The sequence below is a fragment of the Seriola lalandi genome, unplaced genomic scaffold (genome assembly GCF_002814215.2).
Source record: "Seriola lalandi dorsalis isolate HSWRI2012SDOR001 ecotype SW California unplaced genomic scaffold, Sedor1 jcf7180002052119, whole genome shotgun sequence".
In the NCBI taxonomy this organism is placed as follows: domain Eukaryota; kingdom Metazoa; phylum Chordata; class Actinopteri; order Carangiformes; family Carangidae; genus Seriola; species Seriola lalandi.
In genome coordinates, this window is record NW_019522672.1 from 230,379 (window position 1) to 254,932 (window position 24,554).

At 43.4% G+C, this 24,554-nt stretch overlaps 1 protein-coding gene across 7 annotated transcripts in view; it reads left to right on the forward strand.

Annotated features, from left to right (window-relative positions):
- Positions 1-24,554, forward strand: part of mib2 (MIB E3 ubiquitin protein ligase 2) — a 49,150-nt gene that overhangs the window by 11,308 nt on the left and 13,288 nt on the right. For 6 of the 7 annotated variants that reach the window (XM_087172191.1, XM_023399774.2, XM_023399777.2 and 3 more), the window contains 12 exons: positions 2,888-3,283; positions 4,812-4,983; positions 14,649-14,755; positions 15,884-16,078; positions 16,700-16,842; positions 18,401-18,508; positions 18,640-18,744; positions 19,865-20,027; positions 20,814-20,947; positions 21,599-21,747; positions 22,276-22,432; positions 23,760-23,914. In XM_087172191.1, coding sequence (XP_087028317.1) covers positions 3,061-3,283; positions 4,812-4,983; positions 14,649-14,755; positions 15,884-16,078; positions 16,700-16,842; positions 18,401-18,508; positions 18,640-18,744; positions 19,865-20,027; positions 20,814-20,947; positions 21,599-21,747; positions 22,276-22,432; positions 23,760-23,914 — 1,811 coding nt within the window. In that variant the 5' untranslated portion in view covers positions 2,888-3,060. Of the gene's footprint in view, positions 1-2,760; positions 2,779-2,887; positions 3,284-4,811; positions 4,984-14,648; positions 14,756-15,883; positions 16,079-16,699; positions 16,843-18,400; positions 18,509-18,639; positions 18,745-19,864; positions 20,028-20,813; positions 20,948-21,598; positions 21,748-22,275; positions 22,433-23,759; positions 23,915-24,554 lie in introns of those variants that run through there. The other variant, XM_087172192.1, reaches the window with a different exon arrangement.

The following is a 24,554-nucleotide window of genomic DNA, read 5'->3' on the forward strand; positions in this document are numbered from 1 at the left end:
ATTTTATTATCTCTCTACATTTTATGTGCAAAGAAGATTTTCTGGAAGTGACCATCTGCAGACACACACACAAAAAAACATGCATTGGGATTTAAAAAGATATTTTTATCAAATATTTTTGCCTTGCAAAGAAGAACATCCTGCACACTGCTCTTGCTCAGCATCACAATTTATTGATCGTCCAATATATATATATATATATATATATAACAGCATATATAAATATACAAAATACAAGAGAGGCATTAGATTAGATAGATTTAACCTGACAGTGGATCTCATCATTCAGTCCTTTGCAAAATGAATATCAAGTCTGCGTCTTTCATCAATGTTACCACCTCTTTCAGGTAGAGGCTCCTTTTCAACCCCTAAATGTTGAGATGTCATGTTTAAAAATGACGAACTCCTGTTGTGTAATCTCTATCTTATGGAGCTCTCGCGTTCACATATTCTCTGTTTTAGTGAACATGACGTTTGTCCAACACACAATAACCCACAGGGACATTTAATCATGCAGATTACATGTGAAGTGGAACATGTGATGACATCTTTGATAAAGAACTTTTCTTCGCAAATGCCAAACGCAGCTTGAGCTGTGGGATTCACACAGTGTGTATTTCTGAATGATGTTGTTAGAGAGACAAAAGATAAAAGCTGGCAGCACAGAATCGGTGTGGATCCCTGTAGATGTGGGATAGGAGCTTGTTGTGTGGGTAGTCGTCCCCTGACCCCCCCCCCCTCTGTGTTGTGTCTGCTTGTCGGTACCAGTCCTGGTCTGTTTAATAAAGATATCAGTGTAGATGTGTATAAGAGACAGGGGTAGCGGAGCCGTTTTAAATGTAGGTGGGAGGTTAGGTTTTCTAGGTTTTTTTTTTTTCTTTGTCTGTGTCTGCAAAACAATTCCTCAACCCAGAATGCAACACTGTGCTCCTGCTTTACTGCAAAACATTTTTTAAAAAGTAAGGCCTTTCTGAACTCGGTATTTCCTGCATTGTGTGTGTGTGTGTGTGTGTGTGTGTGTGTGTGTGTGTGTGTGTGTGTGTGTGAGAAGCCGTCCACTCCTCCTGACAGCTTCTCCGCTTCACGCTGAAACGATAAATGACTGGCTGGGATATTATTCCAGTGCATAAAAGAGGCTAAGCTGTCATTTTGGACAGAAAACGGAGTATAAGCAGGCTGCTTTCCCTCCTTTGATCCCCGGCATCCCATATGTTTTCATGCTTAAGCAGATGCCTTTAATACCTAAATGACATTGTAATCTTGATAAGCATGCGCGTGTAATCTCGGCCACATTACAGACATCTGCCCTCCCTGTTATTGAAAGATCTTTTTTTGTAAGTAAACCCTGTGGCTGAACTGTCAGGCTGTTTATACCAAAGAGCACATCGGGTGAAAGGTGCCAGGTGAATGGAGGTTGTTTTTTTTGTTTTTTTGGCTTATTCTCAGACGAATGTGGATGAACTTTTAAGACGGCGTTGAAACATGTTGAAAGTTTCCTGTCCACACCAGCGTTCGTAGATCATTTGTTCTCCGTCCACAGAAAAAAGGCTTAAGTCTCTTCATTGTCCTTCTAATTTAGATTAGTGCCTCTTGTAAACAGGGAAATGATGGATTACCAGCACCGTCTGTTCGGTGAGGTGCTCAGATCTGCGAGCTTTCTGACAAACATGGGACTTTGATTTCAGGTTATGGGACTTTTACAGGTGCTGTGAATTTGTTTGTATGGGCTGTTAATACAAAGCAGGAACCGTGAGGGTGAGTCCGTCCTTACGATGAGAAGTGACAGCAATTAGGACGTGTGCTCTACTTTCTGCAGGCACTGTGTGTCAGCCTGGTTTAACAGCACTTAGCTGAAAGATTTTTTATCATGGTCTGCCTTCCTCGTGTTGCAGATATCGTCGGCAAACTTTCCTCTTTCTTTTATCGCCGTTTTTAGGAAAGAGGCGTAAACACACAACGTGCTTTTTGTAGTTTGTTATTCGGAGCTGTAGTTATATGGACAAATGTTAGCTGCTGTTTTTGTTTTTTCCCTTTCTGCAACCTCACAAGTAATTCTACATAGCTCTGCAGGAAGTGCTTTTAAATCAGTTTTAAATTGATGTGAGAGTGTGAAAGAATATCTTCTGATGCGTCACATGTGATTAATGCTGCTGGTCGTGCTCCTTAGCAAAGGTTCATTTCCGTATCGCTGACTCAAGCTCCCACAGAAATGCTGCTTCCTTCCTGTTTTGAGCAGCCATTCAAAATCTGCAGTCTTCACACTCCAGGAGTTCAATTCTAGGCTTTTCAGGTTATTGTAGGAATTATAATGAGATCCAGGTAGGTCCAGTAGATACCTGAGATGTGCAGAGTACTGAGCATTGTCACTGACAGAGTTTTTGCTCATTAGCTTGAAGACGTTGTGTGTTATGATTCAGGTTTAGAGCATGAATGAAGCCCATAGACTGTCCTGCTATGGATGTCAGAACAAACTCACAGTACAAGTGTGTGTGTGTGTGTGTGTGTGTGTGTGTGTCTGTGTGTGTGTGTCAGGTCAGGGCTTGATTAGCTCAGCAGGGCGTAGCAGTCGAGTCCAGCTGCTCTCTCCAGAAATGTGCCATGACACACAGCGAGGCTTCCTGTGAACGATCCACTAGCGAAGAGAAGAACACAGCTCGGAAAATTAATAAGACACCTGGCATGTTGCTTTATTAATCCCTCAACAGCGACTGACAGACACGTAGTTAGACAACATGCATGGACCCTAAGTTTTCTGAGGCTCCTGTAAAGCTGTGACAGGTTCGCAGGGATCAGCTGTTTATGTTTAGTTCTGACTTTTTACTGCACTGTCATTGTTGTGTCTTTGTTTCCGTGTTTCCATTGACCTTCTATCTCCTTTGACCTCCAGTGACCCCTGATCTGTTCCCGGAAACACCCCTGGTGCCGTCCCTGCCCGCAATATCATCGGCACGAGCCGGCCCCGCCCCTCACAAGCCTCAGCGGCGCAGCAGCGGGAGTGACAGAGCCGCCAGGCCCCGCCCCTTGCGCTCAGCCCCCAGGCCAGGCCCCGACAGAGGCAGCATGGAGGTGGGCATGCGCGTGGTGCGCGGCCTGGACTGGAAGTGGGGAAACCAGGACGATGGCGAGGGCCACGTGGGGACTGTGGTGGAGATCGGGCGGCAGGGCAGCACCACCACACCAGACAAGACGGTGGTGGTGCAGTGGGACAGCGGCACACGCACCAACTACCGCACTGGATACCAGGGTGCCTACGACCTGCTGCTCTATGACAACGCTCAAATCGGTAAGAAGTGAAGACGAGGGTCATTAGGTCTCATTTCAAATTTGTCATTACTGCTATGAAAACCATATCTGAGGTTTGGTATGAGACCAGAACAATACTTTTTATATGTTACAGTAAACATTAAATTAAAGTTTAAATGTTTTTTCTACAAAACCTTTTTCATCTTAACAAAGCAGAACTTTGTTTTAATGAAATAAAGTTCAAAACAAGCGAAACCATCTTTCAAATCAGGAAATGTCCAATCACAGAATAAATAAACAAGACTAAGAACGTGATCAATCGTTCGATGATTCTTGCTAGTACTTTTACAAAGATGTTGGTTGCAGCTTTAAAACCCATTTTCTTCAGAGCCACTCAGGATCAACTTTGTCCTTTTGTGCCAAAGTGTTTTTTCCAAATTAAATATTAATTAATTTTAAATGCTGTTTTTATTGTAGCTGATGTGGCGCTTAATCATTGTATTAAAACAATAGATAGACACTGAGCTAAACAGAACCAGAATATCATGAATAATGCTGACCCAGTCAGTTGTACTGGTGTTTCTGGTTTGAGCCACTATAATGGTTTTTATGGAGCAGGACAAACATTTTAATGAAACCTCCTGCTGGACCGGATTATATGATAATAACTCGCAGCAACTGGACAATTATACGACGAGTCTTTGAAACAGGAAGCCTGAAGAACCTGATGAGGTTTTTCCAACAAACCTCTCTTTCTATGAAGTTTTCCATTGTGGCTCCCATAAATCCTCCCAGTCCCCTTTCTGCTCTAATTAAGTCTCCCTCCCTTTTCCCGTTTTTGTTTCACAAACAATAAGTCACATTTAGTTGTTGCAGACCCACTGTAAAGTTTTGATGGCATTCATTTCCCCTGTATTAATTGCTCAGTAAATCTTTTAAAAAATCGTTGTTATTAAAGTCAAACTGTTGAGAACTCTTCACAGACTCCTGATGAAGAATCGCACAGTTCGCTGTTGAGCCTCGTCCGTGTTGAAAAGCCGTTTCTCCATGTTTATCTCGTTCATTGTGATTGTTCACGCAGCATTCACAATGCCCATTTTCGAGTAAGCATGTAACTGTAAAGAACCATTTTTCATCGTCAGCCATCCAGCTCTATTTAGGACTTGAATGACACACACATTAATGAAGGACTCATTACCATTTTTGCTCCATTTAAAGTGACATTTTTCTGCCCGAGAAGCCGATCTTTCAATTAATGGAGCGAAAGAGGAGGAGAAGGGATGAGGGGCGAAGGGGGAGGGGGCGTTGTTGTCATGCTGTTTGTGCCTCAGCTCTTCCACATCTCATGATATCAGCCATTGTGATAAGTGACATCTGTAAAGACATGACATACGTCTTGTCTGCTTCAGTGACTTGTATACGGGAAAGACATAGATACTTTCTACACAGCACATGACAAATTCTTACCTGACATGAATTTCTTTGCAGAAATCCAATAGAAAGAAACAGAAACAGAGACTTCAGACATTTTAAATTGATGACTCCGCTCCCCTCTCCTTCCCCTCCAGGCGTGCGTCACTCCAACATCATCTGTGACAGCTGCAAGAAGCACGGCATCATGGGAATGCGATGGAAGTGCAAGGTGTGCTTCGACTACGACCTGTGCACCCAGTGTTACATGAACAACAAGCACGACCTGAGCCACGCGTTCGAGCGCTACGAGACGGCGCACTCCCAGCCGTGAGTACCGCACCGCCGCTTTCCCCCTGGCACAACCCCCCCTCCTCATTTAAATTCTAATTATGGTGTCGCCCGTCACCACGTCACTGTTCGACTAGCTCGCTCTGTTCAAATTCAGAGTCAGACGAGGTAAGCTCTTATTGGTGCTGCTTCCTCCATTTAACTTCCTTTAGTTTCTTTAGTTAATTTCAGGTTTCTGCTGGTAAACTAAGATCTCTGGCCGTTTTCTTCTCAGTTAAAGTTTCTCGTTGTTTTAAACTCTGTGAAAATCCTCTGCTGTGATTCATATTTTAGTTTTTATTTCACACATAAAAACTGGGTGTGAAGCACATCTACTCTTACTTCCTGGTTGAGAAATCTGGATCAGGCCTTGAGCCCCGCCCACCACCTCAGACTCAGCTGCATGTTTGAGCCTCAGTCAGACCCAGACTCAGAGGAGGAGTCTGTGGAGACCAGAACCAGAGACTAGCAGACGGGTCAGAACGTTTAGCTAGTTAGCATCTTTTCAGAGCGGTTAGCAGTTAGTGTTTATGTTGTTTGTTAGCTTGTGACTGACAGTGGCTGACACAGTGTTAGCAGTTGTGCTAATGCTAACTCTCTCTCTCTCTCTGTATTGACAAGGTGTCAGGTTTATTTAGCCCCGCCCCCCTGTCCCCACAAGTTGACAGGATTGGTTCCTTGGGTTTGTGACGTATGAAACCCTGAATCTGTTTTTATGAGACTGTCATTGGAAACACTGAGTCATGGTGTTGATGATTATTTCACTCATCATATGTCTTGTAATATATAAAAACATCATATGGACGTTAACAAGGTTAAACACTTCTTAAACTCAGGTATTTATTCTGAAGGGATGAGAGACGAGGGGAGGAGGTGTCTTGCGTCTGCTCTCTTTTCCTTAAGTACTTTTAACCAACAGCCAACGTTTTATCTGTGATTACATCAGGTTTCACTTTATTTTTGTCAATCACAGTGCAGTTTAGCCAACAGATAAATGAGAGTAAGGTAAATAATGTTTGATATTAACCAACGACTCCTGAACAGGTGCCATGGTGGTTATTAGAGCTACAGTAACACGTCAGTCGCTCTGCTGAATAAGTTAAAATCGCTATCTCGATTCATAACTCTCAACGCGACCTCATTTCTGAATGTCAGATCATTCTCAGCTGCATCAAAAACTAGCGCTCCTTCTTTCTCTCCCTCACAAAAAATAAACCCAGTGACAGCGAGTGAGAGGGAAGTTGTGTGAGGACAAATTAAAAAAAAAAAGACGACATAATGAATCCAGAATAAAAACCGAAGCGAGGGTTGTGTGTCGAAGAGAAGGCAAGAGACTGAAGTCTTCATGTACATGAGCAGGAAGCGCAGTTAAATTATAATTAATCGCACTGAGCAGGAAGTACTTGGTTATCTTCGTCGAAAACCTCGCTCGGCCTCGCCGTGGGTAGATGTTTGAGCCGGCTGATTCCACGTGTCCTCTCTCTGTGTGTCCACATTTACTGGAGTGAGTTCTCCTTTCAGAATCCACTCTTCTGCATCAGTTCACAGTAAAGCTCCAAACTGCCGTGGGCGCCGTCTGAATGTCAGCTGGATGGCCTGTTCTCATTTTAACGAGGTGATATGTATGACCCAGATTTCCTCTATAGTTCATCCTGGTCCAGGTCCAACGCTGCTCCATTTATTCTCCTGCGTCTGTCGTCCCCGCTGCAAATAGGTGCGTGAATCATGACTCGTCGCTCTTCAGCTTCAATGTGAGTTTAAAAAACGGTTATTTGAATCGGTCAGGAGTCAAAAGTGTGTGTTCGTTAAAGCCCCAGACAGGAGAACAAATTCACAGTTTTAATTTTGTTATTCTTATAGTTTAATTGCAGTGCAACGGACGAATTGTTACACCTTAGCTTCGTATCTTTCCTGGTCATGATTTTGAACCCAGTATCTTTTCACTTCCTGTTTTCATTTGCTGTGATGGCGGTCTGGTGTGTGTTTGATTGTGTACCTCGTGGACTCGCAGCGGGTTTGAGCTCTTGGTGAAACCCGGCCTCTTCCAGTGAGACAGACCAGCGCAGTGATCGTTCCATCACTCTGACAGTAGTTGGAATCTCGTTTTGTCTCCCTCCTCTCTTTCCCACCAGAACTATTGATTTGTCATTGAGGCCCAAATGTTGTTTGGCTCAGCTGTGTCCTTCATTTAGGTGATAGTGTTTTTCATGGTGAGCGTCCAAACAGGTCACAGCTTTGAGTCAATCTTCATTTCAGTGAATTGGTAAAAATTTTCTTCTTATCTTGATGAAAATTTAAGTAAATGATGATTTTCAGTAATTTACAGTATTGACAGTTTCGGTTTCAGGATATCTTGATTTATAAATAAATTGAAACTTGATTAGAGCAGATAGTCTGGAAAAGAAAAAAAACTCTTCTCCTTCTTCTGTGTTTTATTTGAAGTGTTGATCCATAAGAAGATGTATTTGTAGTTTTACATCTCCTCTCTCAGGCTTCTCTCTGGAGCTCTAGTAACAACAGGTCGGTGAGCCAATCAGAAGAGAGGAGGCTCTGAGCCTCTTTTCTGATTGGCTGACTGTTTTTTGAGTGAACCAATAAAAATAAAGCAGATATCAGGTAAAAACACTTAGAAAAAAACAAATCCTGTAAGGTTAGGATGGGGGGTCCAGGTGGGCGGGGCTTGGTGACTGCTTTGTTGTGACATCACAAAGTTCCAGAAGTCCTGACGGCTGGTTTTAAGGCTCAGTTTCTGAATACAGGCTGTGCGCATTTCTCTATGGACTGAGGCTTTGATACTTTCACAGTATTAATATAGAACCTACACCTGATCTATAATCAAAATACAGATGGACAGAGACCTTTTTAAAATATCAAATCAAATAGTGACACGATTATCATCTGTGCCTTTTAATCTGAGTTATTTAGAGGTTGTTTGTTATTCCATGAAACTGTGGCGTGTAACATCTGAGTGAGACAGAGCTAAACCTAGAAAACTAAAAATAACTGACTTCCTTCTTTCTTTGGATTGAGCCACCTTAATATCAGTGCTACCGTTTAAATGTGTAATGTGATGATGTAATGAAATGCTGTTGCTCAGTTGTTCTACAATAAACCTTTTCTAGTTTTAAGAGCTTATAACTTCCTGCTTCCCGCTGTAATAAATAATAATTTAATTGACATTCGCAGAGGTCACAATAAAAGCACAAGTGAAATGTGTCTCAAGCAGAAGTTAAACAGCACATTTTATGTTTTTGTGGTAAGAACACACAATAAGCTGCATAAAAACCTATTTATGAAATACTATTGTAGGGCGATTTAGTGCTACGTTATTCAAATGGATGAATATTGCCTTTCAAAATGTTGGCATCCCTTTAATTAGTTTCACTAATCTGAGTGATATTGAGAAAATTGAGCTCCATTCAAGAACTTGTGAATGAACTGACCTCACTGATAACGCACCGGGCCTCTCTCCTCACCGCGGCGCTCAGGGAGATTATTTTTATGGCGCCTGAAACATGAACGGTATATTAATGTCCACAAGTGGCAAAGAGGCCTGTGACTCATCTGAAGTCGAGTCAGGCAGCCGTGATGTGGATGAAGTCTTCTGTACAGAGCGGCTATGACTCTTTGGACGGTGTGTAGGATGGTGGTTCATCACTGGCCACCACATATCTAGTTTCTGACGGCAGTGCTGTGAACTCATTTGCATAAACTCCATCATGATTTTTTCCATCTCATCATCCACTCAGCCGTAGCACTGCTCCACTCAGTCTTCCTTTCATTCCTTTCATTTCTCCTGTTCATCAGTCAAAATTTAATTCCAGCTTTTATAAAAACGTATTTGTATCAACTATTGTTAGTGAACAAACTGTTTTAGTGTTAAATTGTATTGAAATCTCACCCACAGGGTAAGTAAGTAAAACTTTATTTATAAAGCAGCTTTTGAAACCTGGGTTACAAGGTGCTTTACAGTAATAACATTTGACAAACACATAAAAAGCGACGCCTCGGTGGGTCACCTGGTGGAGCGCGCACCACGAAGGCTTAGTCCTGACCGCGGCGGCCATGGGTTCGAGTCTGACAGGCGGGTCTTTGCTGCATGTCGTCCCCTGACTGTCCGGTCTCTCTTTCTCACTGTGAATATCACAATAAAGGCACAAATGCCCCCAAAAAATAACTTACCAGTGTAGATTTATGAACACTTGGTGTAATATGTGAGCTACGCTGTGTATTCCAACAGAGACACAGAAGAACGATTTAGGGAAGTGATCAGTGAATTGCAGAACATGGATGATTTTTTCTCTGGATCTGTCTTATTTTAGCAACGTTTCTCAACTGGAGGAAACTAAGTTGTTTTGCATGAAATGAAAACTTACGTCAAATGTTATAGAATAGTTTATAATGATTTTTGGCTTGTTTCACTTTTTCCAGATTTTAAAATATTAGCAGTTTTGCTGTTTTGCTGTCCTGTAAAAAACATCCTTGCATCTATGACTTGTGTGTGTGTGTGTGTGTGTGTGTGTGTTTGTGCATTTTGGGTCCAGTATTAGTTTTTACACAGGAATTTCATTCATGCATTTGCATTCAGCACCAGTCAGTGCCGAGCTTGCCTGGTAGCGGTGATAAAAACAAATGCACGTCTGCAGGTTTTTGCAGCACAGCCGAGATAAATAAATGAAACGAGAGAATTTTTATCAATATAATTCACAATTTGCTGCTCGTCATAATAACGTGAAATTATTCATTCATAGCGCCGGGTGTTTGCGTTCTCTCTTCATCCTTTTTTATCAAAGAACATCTTTGCATAATTCCAGTGAAAACGGAGCGAGTGATTGTCGCCTGGCGCTGGGACAGAGTGTTTCATCTGGGAGAACATCACATGAAAGTCACTTCTTCTCTCGTCAGATGAGTGAAAGAGAGGAGCTCTGTGCAGTTCGTGCTACCCAACACACAGCACTTCTTTATTTCCAGACAACGCTGACCCATATTTCGCTGACAGCATTTCAAAAGACTGATTTATAATCTGGCAGTCATGAGACACTGATATTTGGCAAATTTAACTCGGTTTCATAATGAGTGTGACTTCTCGTTGTGCCCGCAGCGGTGTATGTGAGGAGACCGGGTTTGGCCTGAACATGGTGAAAAAGGGACTCCTTTCATGTGGACCAAACATGTGTGAGGGTTTAACGGCCACTGAATCAGGGCAGATCTATTTGGAGTTTATAACCACACTGGAGGCAGAAACTTTATTAGCGTCCTGAGGGAGCAATGGGAAGTTGTCGACACTATTAAAAGTGCTGCAGCGACGTGGTGTGCGAGACCTGAGCTGGATGTTCTGTGCATGTGTCTTCCATTGTAATCACAACAGATTTAACTGGATTAGCATTGTAGCATTCTCAGATGTGCAGATTAGCATGTTAACATTTTCATCCTTCAAGAACTCACATGTGTTAGATAACGTGTGCTGGATACAGATCAAATCAATGTGCAGTTTATTCACAGAATAAACCGGTGTTACCTTGTGTGACTCCTGTTGTTGCATATTTCCTCTGCACTGACTGAGGCCATTGTTTGTGACTTGAATCTTCAGGATATGACTTTGATTAAACTATTGTTGCAGTGTAATTACTCTGAACCAGACGCCGAGAGGTAGCGATGATGGATGTTTATTTACTGTGTTCGTTTGGAGACATGTTTGCACGACGACAGCGCTCAGGGCGACATATGTGTGTGCCATATGTTTACGAGGAGATAGTCGGTATGCAGTTGGTTAATCGGCTCTTCCACACATAAACAACACTCATGCACTTTCTAGGGAACGTATCAGGTCAAGTCGGTTTTGTAATCCTTCCCTTGCACATCAAGCTTTACTAGACCTCCTCAGTTCCCCACCCTGTCGTCACAGTTAAGAAACATCTGACCGGCCTCTCCCCACTCCTCTCCTGCAGAGTTTTCCACTGCTCCCTCTGTCTTCTTGCCAGATTTTTTTGTTTTTTTCTTTCAAAATTATTTTTTGGCCCTTTCTGGCTTCATTATGACAGAGACAGTCAGAGAGAGAGAGAGAGAGGAAAGTTAGGGAAGAGAGAGAGATGGGGTGACATACAGCAGAGGCCCACTGCGGTTGTCACTGAGTCTAAATGGTATGCGCTCTGCCAGGTGAACCGCCGGGGCGACCCTGTCAGATTTGACTGGATTTTCCTGCTAAATTTGGTTTTATTAGGAGAAATGACAATTTCTCTGCTCATTTCTTGTCTGAAATGTATGTATGTTGATTTTGCACTTCTTCCTCATTTCCACTCCCACCACAAAACGGCTGTCCTCATAAATCTATTTGAAAAGACTTTCAGGGGGTTTGACATGGAAGGTGTGGATTAAAACAAAGTTGGTACAGATGATGAATCAATGTTCTGATGTATTTATAATTATGTGACTGATGATATTTCCACCACTGGTCAGTGGCGGTCTACCGAGGCCGCTCTGGTTTCCCAGCTGCTCTGGGAAGAAGAGGAGGAGCACTTCCAATACACTGAGCCTCGTGTCCTTCACAGCAAATAAACTACTTTGATTCCATGTTATTACTAAAGGAGACAGAGGAATAACTAAACATAAGACACACCGAACAGAGAGAGCAGGAGAGAGTGAGGTCATCAGTAACGTCTATGACCAACTCTACATATCAAACAGAGAGAGTTCGACATTAAAAACCTGCGTCTAATAAAAGTCTGCGACGTTCTGGACTTGAAGTAAATAAAGACTAAACTGTTGTGGATCCCAATGGAAAGATAGTCCATCTTCCAGATTTTGAGTTTGGGTTTGAGACCCTCTCTCTCTCACTATGACTGTAATAAGCAAATGCCTGAAAAAATAACAAAAAAAAAAAAAAAAGAAAGAGTCTGTCTCTTCTGACTTTCTCTCGGAGTGATCATGTTACAGTAAATCCATCTGAAATCACGGATCAGTCTTTGTCTTTACTTTATGTGTTTGGTGATTTTTGTCAGATGACGTCACAGTTATAAAATCAGGATTTGACCAGAGGAGGTCTCTCACGTCTCTCGTGATTTCACATTTTCTTGATGATTTCTTGCTTCTGATTCCTGCCAAGATCCTTGAAAAACTGAGTAAGCAAACTGTATACAGGAAGAAAAATGGCGTTATTTTTAAAGCATCCTCACTTTGCTTTTAAACTTTTGCAAAGCGCCGTATAGACCTATATAAAAGGGTAAAGTTAGCTGCTAGCTCAACGTAACTTAAAGCTAAACTTGGTTTGTCCTCGTCCTCAAATCCTTATTTCATGTAAAGCACGCAAGCCTTGTGTAACTCACTCTGTAGTTCTATCATAAACATGTGGTTGTTCTGTGAATCCCATTGGCTTTATTTCAAAGATTAAAAGCTAGCCCTTGGCTGACTGTTGACCTGACTGTTGTGTCACTAGGTGTAGGTCTCCTGTTATCATCCTGTCTGGGAGCAGCGGTGACATCTGGCCGAGAAGGATTAGAAATCTTGATCCCTGGAAAGAGCTGTTTGTGTTTGTCAGAGTCGCTTCCCTGAGAGACAACACGTCACGTCAGACGCAGAGGTCACGTTGCTCTGGCGTGAAACAAGGACATCTGTTCGCTCACATCCTCTTTACTTTTGAAATCATTTTTCGGGTCACGCTATAGGAGCCGTCTCTTCTCATGCTGAATGAGCTCTCACGTCATTAACAGTTCTCTTGGTCGCGTTTCAGTTCTGAACTAAATCTGCTTTGTGCCGTCAGGAAATTGGCACACCTTGTTACATTTTCTCCTTGGCCCCTTAATACTGTGAGTTCAGGAAGTCTGTTACTATAACCAACTTTGTTTTAGTAAGTCTTATGACAATTACACCAAAAAAAAACACAAATTCATTGAAGAAATACAGACTCTATGTGCTGTATCTACAGCGTTTCCTCTTGTATCTCCTTTATAAATAAATATAGGCGTTAATGCAGATGCACACACACACACATGCTCCCTGCTTTGCCCTGTGGTGGCCTGCTTCCTGATAGCTCTGCTGTCCAGGGATTAGGCTCAAAGCTCTGCTCTCCGTTCTCAGAACAGACCCACACTGAGATTTACTGTTAAGAGCCAAATGTGCGACTTGTTTCCTGCTCCACCAACTGAGAACCTGACAAATCTGTCCGGGGGGGGGGTTAGCCAAGGCTAACTTTAACCCTAACTCCAGTGTTAGAGAGATACGTGGAGGCAGCAAAGCCTCCATGAGGCTCCCTGAGGACTGCAGCTCTCACACGGCTCTTCTTCTTTTGATCACACTGGATTGTATATGATTTTGACTTCATCCGTGTTTGCTTGAGATGGAAGCTGCGGTTTGATCAAGACGAGTATCTCTTCGAGAAAGTATGGGAATAGGCAGCTCCTTTGCACCACGATCTGATCAAATCTTTACCATAAGGTACGTCAGATCCTGAGCAGGTGACTGTCTCAACTTTTAGAAGGCAGCTTTGTGTTGAGATTTGTTTTCGATCATCCTGAAATCCTGGCAGGAAAAAGCACCTTGTCTGAAGTAGGATATCCACTTCAGCAAACTAGAGAGAAGTTGTCTGCCAGGCGGCGGAGCCAGGAGACATATCAGTATCAGCATTGATAGTTTGATGTGAGAGTGGAAGTCAACGAGGGTTTGACTTGTTGACTTCAGTGTGTGGTTGTTAGAGGCTGGATCAATAGATCAGTGTCAGCATGTCCCTGTGTGTCGTGTTCGACCGGCAGACGCAGCAGAGAGCGAGCTCTGTAGAAATCACTGCTAATGAGAGAGAGGAAAACTGAGGTGAACCACTCAGGTGTCAAAACAATTTAAAGAAAGATTATCGTAAGGCTGGAAACATGTGCAACATGTTATGATACTCGTGTGTTTTGGTGATAAATATTAAATGTGTAAATGTGTGTTCTTCATGATACCGCTAATATCAACAGTAGTAATCTGTTGGAATTTGTTCTTTTTGTCCATCTGTTTATTGAATGTTGTTTGACAACAGTATTTTGTTCACTTGGTTCATGATTCATGCACCAAATGAACGTGGGTCGTGCAGCAAATGTTGTTTATTTGTATTTCATAAGATTTTAATGATTAACTGATTATCAATGTGTAACCTTAAAAACTGTACGTTGTATTCTGTCCTAAATAATAATAATACAAGTAACAAAGTGCTTCACATGAGTCGAATATAAAACATCAGAGTAAAATGTAAATGAGATTAAAAAGAGATCACACAATAAAAGCTTTTTTAATTTATTATATATTTTATTATTATTCTGTGCCACAGGTGACACATCTCAAGCAAACAGGATGCAACTGACACCTGAATACTTTTGTAAATGATGGATGTGTTAAGAAATGAGATAAAACAGGGACGTAACTTCAAAGTTCAGGGGCCCTGGATCTCATTAAAACAATTATAGAATCAATCCTAAAATAAACAGGCAGCCAGTGTAGAGATGCAGCAAACTAAATGTATTTAGTTTTCATTTATTTTTCCAAAATGTTGTTTTCTTTTTCTTTTTCTTTTCAGTCACAGATTGAAACTGTTAAATTTAAAATTTTTCTTAACCAGGGTTCATAATGAAGACAGGAAGTGTGTTGTTGGGGTTTTTTGCCAGTTGTTCAGCGGTGTCTCCGTGCTCTTATCACAGAGTGAGCTTGGCGCCGAGGCAGAACCTCCCGCGGATCATCCTTAAAGGAATCTTCCAGGGGGTTAAAGTTGTTCGTGGACCTGACTGGGACTGGGGCAACCAAGACGGTGAGTTTTTTTTGTGTGTGTGTGTGTGTGTGTGTGTGTGTGTGTGTGTGTGTGTGGTGAGACTGCTTCATTCCTCTAACCTGGCGCTGCCAACTCGACAGGCCCCCCTACCTGCTCGAGCATGGAGCCGTGCCTCTTCAAAGTGTTCCACCATAACAGCGCTCTAACCTCACGTCTCATTAACCTGAGAAACGTCTGATAACCGTGTGTCTGTGTGCAGTTATGTTGCCGGTGACTCATCGGAGTCTGTTCCACAGATGTTGTGTCCGTCTGTGTGAGTCCTTGTTCTGTAATGTTTACGTCCTTTTTTTTAGTTTTTCTTCTTCCAGCCAAAAAAAAAAACCAAAAAACTGAGAAGCTCCTTCACTGCAAACACAGTCTGTGGTGAAAGTGTTGAGAAAGTGTGTGTTTGTGTGTCGCCTGCAGCTTCACATCATGTGGTCTACGCTGTCGTTCAGACACAAGTGGCGCCGGCTGATGTTTTGAAATAGTTTAGATAGTAAATGAAAACAATCTTCCACATCAGCAAACCCTCGACTGCTCCCTTTGGGGGGGGAGAGGGGAATGTTAATATGTCTTTCTGTCTCCTGGTCATCGTTGTCTCTGAGAATAGAAAACGCAGCTTCCTTTTCTGGGCGAGAGAGAATGAGTCAAAATGTCCTTTTGGTGTCTTTGAAACCGACGCCCCCCCGGGCTCCGGTTAAGTCACTCATCGGGCTTAAATGTGTGTGCAGTAAGTGCATACGTGATGCTCTGAGCATGCTCACAAATACCCCGAGCCTTCCATGATGTAGTCTTAACGGGTCACTGGTTTAGCTGGTGTGGTTATCGACTGAGGCAGCTTGAGGACTTTAATGACTTAACAAGGGTTTTCTTTCCTCTCATAAAAAAAAAAGCTGATGTGTGGATGTGAAACAATCCTGTGAAATGTTGAATGTGTTTTTATATGTTTTGTCAGGGAAAATGTCTCATCTCATTTGTCTCACACGTCTCTAAAATATTGTGCTTGGGAATTTTGTACTTCATATATTTTCTTACAAAATCCTCTCTCTTTATCTAACCTGATTTTTTTTCTTTAACGAGCTGATACGTTACTGTTTTTTTGCATATTTGTGTGTGTGTGTGTAGGCGGGGAGGGTAAGGTTGGGAAGGTAGTGGATATTCGCGGCTGGGACACAGAGTCTGGTCGCAGCGTGGCCAGTGTCACCTGGTCTAACGGCACCACTAATGTCTACCGAATGGGCCACAAGGGCAAGGTAGACCTCAAGTACGTGTCCGACGGCCAGGGAGGCTTCTACTACAAAGACCACCTACCGAAGCTCGGTAAGATGCGCAGAGTCCCGCTTCCAGTGTTTGAATTACTTTGACAAAAAATCAGATTGTGGTTTAGATTCTAGTCTTTTTTTTTTGTGAGGTAGGAAGACGTTAATCAGACATCATTGGGTGACAGTTCAGCTGTGTCCCAATTCAGGGGGACGTGGTCTACGAAGTTGTGGCCGAACCGAAATGAGACGGCTCCCGTTTTCACAGACACTTGAGGTTTTAAGGTCCGTGGTTTTTAACAGTTGTACCTGTGAGCTGTTGAACTGAGCTGGAACAAAACACTGACATTTAAAAGTGTAATTTTCTTCCTCACTGTCGGTGGTGATTACTTTCATTACCGGAGCGCAATGAATCTTGGGATTTTTCTCAGGAAAAGAAGGAGCCTTTGAAATGAGACAGTCTAGTTTCGGCCCCTGAATTGTGACACAGCTTTTGTGTTAAGGAACTATTTAAAGCTCTTAAAGTTGACTTTTTATCATTGTAATGTTTGCAGATATTTGTATGTGACATTTTTAGACATTACAAAGACGTAAATATGACACACTGATTTCAAACCCAAACTATTATTATAACACAAGTCGGATCCTCTTTGTTGATGCTGACTGACACCTGTTGATCCAGGAGAGCACGCAGAGCTGCAGCGCCAGGAGAGTGCAGACGGACACTCCTTCCAGCAGGGGGACAAGGTCAAGTGTCTCCTGGAGGTGGACATCCTGCGACAGATGCAGGAGGGTCACGGAGGGTGGAACCCCAAAATGGCAGAGGTACTGAAGTCTTCCCGTCTGACCGAGAGACAACAGACTCTCTGTTGAGTTCCTCTATAATGCAGAAGTACAACGTGTACACTGGGAGTATTCGCACCTTTCTGAATGCTCTATTGTGTCGTAGATCAATCTGTCCTCAATGACCCATAATGACAAAGTGAAAACTTGTTTTTACTCATGAAAAATGAAGAACTGAAATCTGTAATAACAAAAGGTGTTCAGTACGTTGTGAAAGCCCCTTTGGCTCCATCGTGGGCGAGTCTCTTCAGGCTTTGGGCAGTTTATCTCGCTGCTCCCTGCAGATCCTCTCGGGCTCCGTCACATCGGATGAGAAGCGTCTGAACTGCTGTGAATCTTAAGTCTGGACTTTGGCAGGTTCCGCTCAAGGACAGTCAGACTCGTGTTGACTCGTGTTGTCTTGGCTGTTTGCTTCAGGTCACTGTTGAGCTGAACTGTGACCCCCACCCTCAGCTCTCGTGCTCTTTGGAGCATGTTTTCTTCTCTGTGTTCTCTGGCTGCTCTCTTCCATTATTGACACCAGTGTGCTGCTGGGAACTCTCAAAGCTTTAGCTCCGACCACAGTTTTAGTTTTTTTTTTTTTTTAAATCTCTGTTTATTGCATTTCTTAAATGATGAGCACACAAAAACAAATACAACCCCCCTCTCCCCCCACGCACATACAAAGTAAATAGATAAGTAAATAATTAAGTTCAAGAGAGACTTTCCTAGTTCTCAGGGTCCAACAGATCTATATCCTATAATCACGTTTACACTAAGGATTTTCATTACATATCTCAGAAAAGGTTTCCATATTTGACAAAATTTACCAGGTGAGCCTCATTTTCTCCTGCCTCATATGACATAAGATATTATTGAGCCACTGCGATTGATTTGAAGGAGTCACATCCGTCTATTCCTGTAGAATCAGACGACGGGCGGCAGCGTTGAGAATCCAAGAAGTCACAGTGGGGAATGTTCAAAGATCAGAGGGTTCTGCAGAGACAGCTGTGAGAGGACAGGGGTCTATAGTGACTTCAGGGACTTCTGAAAGGGTCTTAAACACTCAAGTCCAGGTGTGAGCCTCTCTAAACTCTGTCTCGTCAATTCAGTTTGAAGTTCTAGACACATGTCAAGGATAATTAAAGCAAAGAGGAAGCAACTGACCAGAGATTGGAGCCAGAGAAAAGTTAAAAATATTGTTTAAAATGTTTTCACTTTGTCATTATGAGTTACTGACACATTAAATCGAGTGTGCAGAACAGTGAGGGGGTCTGAATACTTCCTGAAGCGTATGTACTCATGGACTCTTTGCACTGTGTGCACAGTTCATATTTTTTATGCTTTATACATACACGGCCTCACAGTCAAAACAGACACACGGCTCTTGAACCTGGCATACACAGTATTTATATAAGTGGCTCAGATGGACGTCGATGTGCAACAGAGTGAAAAGACACAGAGCATCCGACTCTGGAATCACAGCTGCCGGAGGGAACATTAAGGTCACAGCCATGCAGAGGGAGAGACCCGGGGTGAAAAAGCCTGTTTGTGTTTGCAGTACATTTGCCGGATCGGGACCGTTCATAGGATCACTGACCGAGGAGACGTCAGAGTCCAGTACAGCAACAACATCCGCTGGACTTTCCATCCCGGGGCCCTCACCAAGGTACTGAGCCTCAGATCAGTTGCTACCAGAGGATCCTGCAGCAGGTTCTCACTCAGTTCACAGCTTCAGATGATCGTAACAGCTCATCCACTTTGTTAATAATGTGTCCGTGTGTGTTTCTCCCCCCCCAGGTGAACACTTTTGGAGTGGGTGAACTGGTGAGAGTGCTGGAGGACATGGAGAGTGTGAAAAGACTGCAGGCCGGACATGGAGAGTGGACAGACAGCATGGCTCCTGTATGCTCATTCAGCCTCATGATGATAATGATAATGATAATAATAATGATAATAAATAACACTAACTCTTCACTGTGTTTTAGCTTCAGCTAACAATGCTCAGTTAACACCATGTTCCTGCAGAGGTGTGGACTTCAGTCTGACTTTAAACCTTCACTTTCCTGACAACTGTGATGATTTGATTTGGTCTGATGGTAGCCGGTCACATTGTGTGAGCAGGAGGGAAAGTTTGGTAGCTGAAGTTATCAGAGACACAAGCTGAAGAAATGTGAGACAGATTTTTAAAGTGAAACTGCTTCATGAGTGTTTCTACTGGTTTTAATCCCCTGGTGTGTTTGTTCTGGAGAGGAGGACGCATCATTCAGCTGCTGGTAAAAACCTGCTGAACGTCTGTTTCATGAGTTATCAGAGAAACAATAAGAACAAAGGTTAGCATCAATCTCCGCTCCGACTCCTTGACGTCTCTGTCCTCCGTACAGCGTCGCTCAAACTCTGACTTTAAATGTCAAACTGCTTCTGAATCACTAAATCAGTGGGTCAGTTTGATTTCCTGAACCACTGACGCTGAGGGAAACCAAACCGGGAGGAGCTTATGGCAATGGTGGTCCCATGATCCCACGCCGTCTTTTGGTATTGTTTTAATTGAGAGAGGCAGAAGTTATAGACTATGCGTTTAATATTATAAAAAGTTCAGTACGTAATACACAACAAATCAATTATGATTCCTGAAAATGTACTATTCTAACTCTCACATTTTACAAACAACTGTGCTTTATTTTGAAGTGGCTCCTGACTCCGGACTAAGTCTTGACGTGCAGAGCGATGACTTTGTCCTACCTCTGTGTTCTGGTAGCCTCGGGTTACTCGTTGTCTGAGTGCATGATATCAACTGTGTCACTTGCTAAAGAAAGGCCTTTAGACATCCCTCTGAATGAAGAGTGACCTACTTCATGGAGATTGGTTGAACATCAGGAAGTAGTCGAGTTCAGAGCCGCTTCCTCGACTGCAGACTGATTATTTTTATTAAGTTACAGAAACAGTTTTTCCCTGTTCCCTGTCCCCCCCCCCCCCCCCGATCCGCCCACGCCACGTCCATCTTACTTACTGCTTTTTGTCCTAGGTGCTCGGGCAGGTCGGGAAGGTGTTGAAAGTATACGCAGACGGCGACCTGCGGGTGGCGTTCGGAGTTCAGACGTGGACGTTCAATCCGGCGTGCCTCTCGGCGCAGCCCGTGGAGGTGGACGCCAACCTCATGACGGCCGAGAACCCCAGCGAATCTGGAAGTAAGGCGTCTGCCGTGACGAGGGGGCTTCATCTCAAACACTCCAGCTCCAGCTTCCTCCCCCACCTCCCTCTGCATGCAGTCATTGGTCCGCCCTCCCCCCCTCCACATTTCAGCTCTGTGTCCGCCCTGCATGCTCTCACATACGACAAGCTGCAACTGGTCACAGCCATTCCCTGTCTGTCTGTCTGTCTGTCTGTCTGTCTGTCTGTCTGTCTGTCTGTTTATCTGTCTGTCTGTCTGTCTGTCTGTCTGTCTGTCTGTCTGTCTGTCTGTCTGTCTTTTCCAGCGCTGTGTGGACAGGGTGTCCATGTCCTGAGCTGTTCTTCTCTGTAGCATGTCCTCCGATCCTGCATGTTGACGGCCAGAGGCTCTGGCAGCTCAGCAGACATTTGTCTTCATGTCAGAAGTTCTCAGCAGTCTCTATAATCGCAGCCGAGTCCGTTCTGTGCATGTGTTCGCCTCGGCGGACGGGAGGGTGACATCAGATTGACGTCTGTGTGTGTGTGTGTGTGTGTGTGTGTGTGTGCATGTGTGTGTGTGTGGTCAGATTTTGCTGCATGGAGGGACATTTTGACTCATTCCTGTGTTTTTTTTCATTGAGCTCAGCCTCGACAAACATTAACCAGTGTGACTTTTGTGGTGCTGTTCCGCTTTCTGCAAGTCTTTGCGACAACATTTCTAATCCTGGTGTTCACATCCGACTGATTAAACTAAATGAATCTTTGTCTCTCTTGTCTGCCCTCCCTCCCCTCTCCCCACCCTGCCCTCCCCCTCCCTTCCCCAGGTACTGTCATCTCAGTGTTGGAGAAGCTGCTGTCTCAGTCCACAGAGCAGGACAACCCCGGCCGGTTGGTCATCGAGGCAGCACACGGCAGTGCCAACAAAGTGCGGGAATTGGTGCAGAAATATCCTGACAAGGTTAGTGCAGCACTCCTTCTCTCTGCTGCAGTCCACAGCTCCTTCCAAGAGCTCCTTCCACCAGGGCGGGGAATTTAAGGAACAGAGTAACTTAGTGAGCCGGATAAGGAGACCGGATACAGATGAAGTTAAAGACTGAAATAATGGACTGTTAAAATGTTCACACTGCACATCACTCCAGTGTTTCTCTCCTCTTATCTCGGCGCTGCTATCCCACAACGCAGCACCAGAACGTGGGTCTCTGTTCAGACCTGGTATACACATCCGTCTCAGGTGGACGCAGGTGTGAAGGTTCCCAAGACCTCTCAGTCTTAGGTACATTCAGAGATGCTACTAACCACAAATGTGAAAATAATGTAAAACACACATACATAAAAATATATATATATATATATCTATGTATATGTATATACCAGATAAAACAATTACAATATAAAGTAAGGTTGGTAATTTTTCTTCTCGACTTGCACTTCTACGTCTCCGTGCTTCTCCACGATTACATAACGTGTGAGGATTATGTATCAGGTGCATGACGCTGGTTGTTGTTCATGCTCAGATTATTTCCAGTCAGTCTTATGCTCGGGTGTGTTGGTGTGTCCAGGCCTCCGCTGTTTTGTGATGAATCTTCAACCGTTCTTTGGTTCCTGGCAGGTGGATATAAAGAACCAGGGCAAGACGGCGCTGCAGGTGGCCGCTCACCAGGGCCACATGGAGGTGGTGAAGGCCCTGCTTCAGGCCAACAGCTCCATCGAGGTCAAGGATGAAGACGGAGACACAGCATTACACTACACTGCCTTCGGGTGAGCACACACACACTCTCAGTTTTCTTGCATACATACACAGATTTCAAAATACAAAGGTGACTCTCTCTCTCTCTCTCTCACACACACTCACAGTGCTTGAGTTCACAGTCAGGTGCAGCTCTAGAAACCTGGTCTGACAGATGTACAGCAGAGCTCCGGCCTGTCTCTTCCCATGTAATGTGATAATCCATTCACAGCAGTGACGGCATTAAAGTGTTGCCTAATCAGCCGGCCTCATCTCCTCCTCTTAACCACATTAACACACGCTCAGGAAGTCCAGCTTTTGACAATAATAATAATAATAAGAATAAGAATAATAACTTTGTGTTGCTGATATCCTGCTGCAGCGGTTTAAGTTATCACGCAACCCTGGAGCTGTGTGTAGCTTCCCAGTGGGCTTTCATGTGAGATTTCATACACTGGTTTGAATTAGCTTAATTCAAAACACAGGTGGAATCAATCAACATCAAACGAAGCACAGGAAAGGATTAATCTCTCTCTGTTTGTGCCGTCTCCACCGTTTAGCAATCAGGCAGAGATCGCACGGCTGCTGTTGAGCAAGGGGGCGAATGTCAACCTCCTGAACAACTCCATGTGCACGGCGCTCCACATCGCTGTCAACAAGGGCTTCACTGACGTGGTGCGAGTACTGACCGAACACTCGGCTGATGTCAATCTCCAGGTGAGAGGACCTCCACTGTTAATGACTGATTCACATTCACTCCTTATTGTCCGTCTTCTTTGATTCTGCACTGTGGCATAAAGAACAAGTGGGAACCAGCTCTGTGCCAGGTTTAGTAGCGAACAGCAGAGTTAGACTTTGTAAACATGAAATGATTAGCCAGCTGTGATAAGAGAGAGTCAGTTCATGCTCTCACCTACACCTGTGATTTTAATCCATGGATCACAATGTCATATATGGAAATAAAAGCACATATGTAAAAAATTATATATAGAACCTATTAGATATTGGATTGAAATATATTTGAAATATATGTGTAGCCCATACAAATATGTTATGCCATATAAAAGAATTCACCTTATAAATATATCATGAATTTCCCCTAGGGGATAAATAAAGTATCTATCTATCTATCTATCTATCTATCTATCTATCTATCTATCTATCTATCTATCTATCTATCTATCTATCTATCTATCTATCTATCTATCTGTCTAATATACACACTGTACCACTACACTCTAGTTTTATCCTTATTTTGTCCGAAACGTGTATTTTTTAAATATATTTCTAAGGAAACATCCTCAGTAAAAACATGAAATACTCGTCTCAGGCCAACAGGACTGATTACAGAGTGAGTTCATGTCCAACATGTAGCCACTGACTGAGGTTTAACCACTGACTGAACATCTGGGCAGCAATAAGCCAAACCTCTCTGGCACATATCACAACAAACACACACACACACACACACACACACACACAGACACACACACACTGCCCTTTCACTCAGCTGTAAACACACACATTCAAACTTGTCCTGGTGTTCGACTGTGGCCCTGCTTCACTCCGGCCCTCAGCCTCATTAAGGCAGTTTAGTTTCTCCTTTAAGGGCATTTTTCAGACGGTCTAACTTGCCTGCAACCAGCCCCAGAATCCACTAGCTAACTCATTTTGTTCTGCTTGAGCAGTGAGACTGCTCGGCCAAAAACACGCCAGACCGGAGTTTGTTTTGTGTGCGGCAAATGTGGACTGTTTGTGTGTGTTGTTTTTTTATTTATTTGACTAGAGACAAAATGATTAAGAGCATGTTCTAATAAAAAAAAAAACAGGATTACAACAAACTGTAGTGGATAAAATCATGTTAAGTTTACAGATCAACACCTTTGTGATATAAAGATATTCTAGTGTAGAGATTCAATGGTTAATGATGCTGTTTTGAACATTTCACAAGAAAATAAAAACCTGTAGCACCAATCTGAACGCATGGAACAACCTCGCTCACTGTGCTGCATGTTCATCTTTGTTTTCTTTCTCCCCCACTCAGGATTCATACGGGGACACGCCTCTCCATGACGCCATCGCTAAAGATTTCCGCAATATCATCGAGATCCTGGTTGTGGTGCCCAACATTGACTTCACTCAGCAGAACCACAGAGGCTTCAACCTGCTGCACCACGCCGCCCTCAAAGGAAACAAACTGTGAGTAGAAATCATGAACTGTATAAAAACATTTCTGAGTGGGATTATTGAACTTTTACAAAGGCTTAAAGTTTCTCTCCAGACACGTTTTAAACTTAGTAAAAATGATTAATATTTACTTTAACAAAAAATCAAAAACTGTGTGAGGTCATCTCCTCTCACTTCCTGATTGAGCCTTGAGTCCCGCCCACCACCTGCTGGCTCCAGGTGGACAGGTGAAAGAGCAGAGAGTATAAAGATGGTGAGAGGAGGAAACATCAGAGAGACTCAGCCACATGTTTGAGCCTCAGTCAGACCCAGACTCAGAGGAGGAGTCTGAGACCAGAACCAGAGACTAGCAGACGGGTCAGAACTGTTAGCATAGTTAGCATCTTTTCAGAATGGTTGGCGCAGGGTTTGTAACTGGCAGTGGCTAACACGGTGTTAGCGGTTGTGCAAATGCTAACTCTCTCTCTCGCTCTCTCTCTGTACTGACACGGTGTCAGGTTTATTTAGCCCTGCCCCCCATCCCCACAAGTTGACAGGATTGGTTCCTGGGTTTGTGACGTATGAAACCCTGGCTGTCTGAATCTGTGTTTATGAGTCTGTCATTGGTTCACTGCAGTTCAAGGTGGAAACACTCAGTCATGGTGTTGATGAT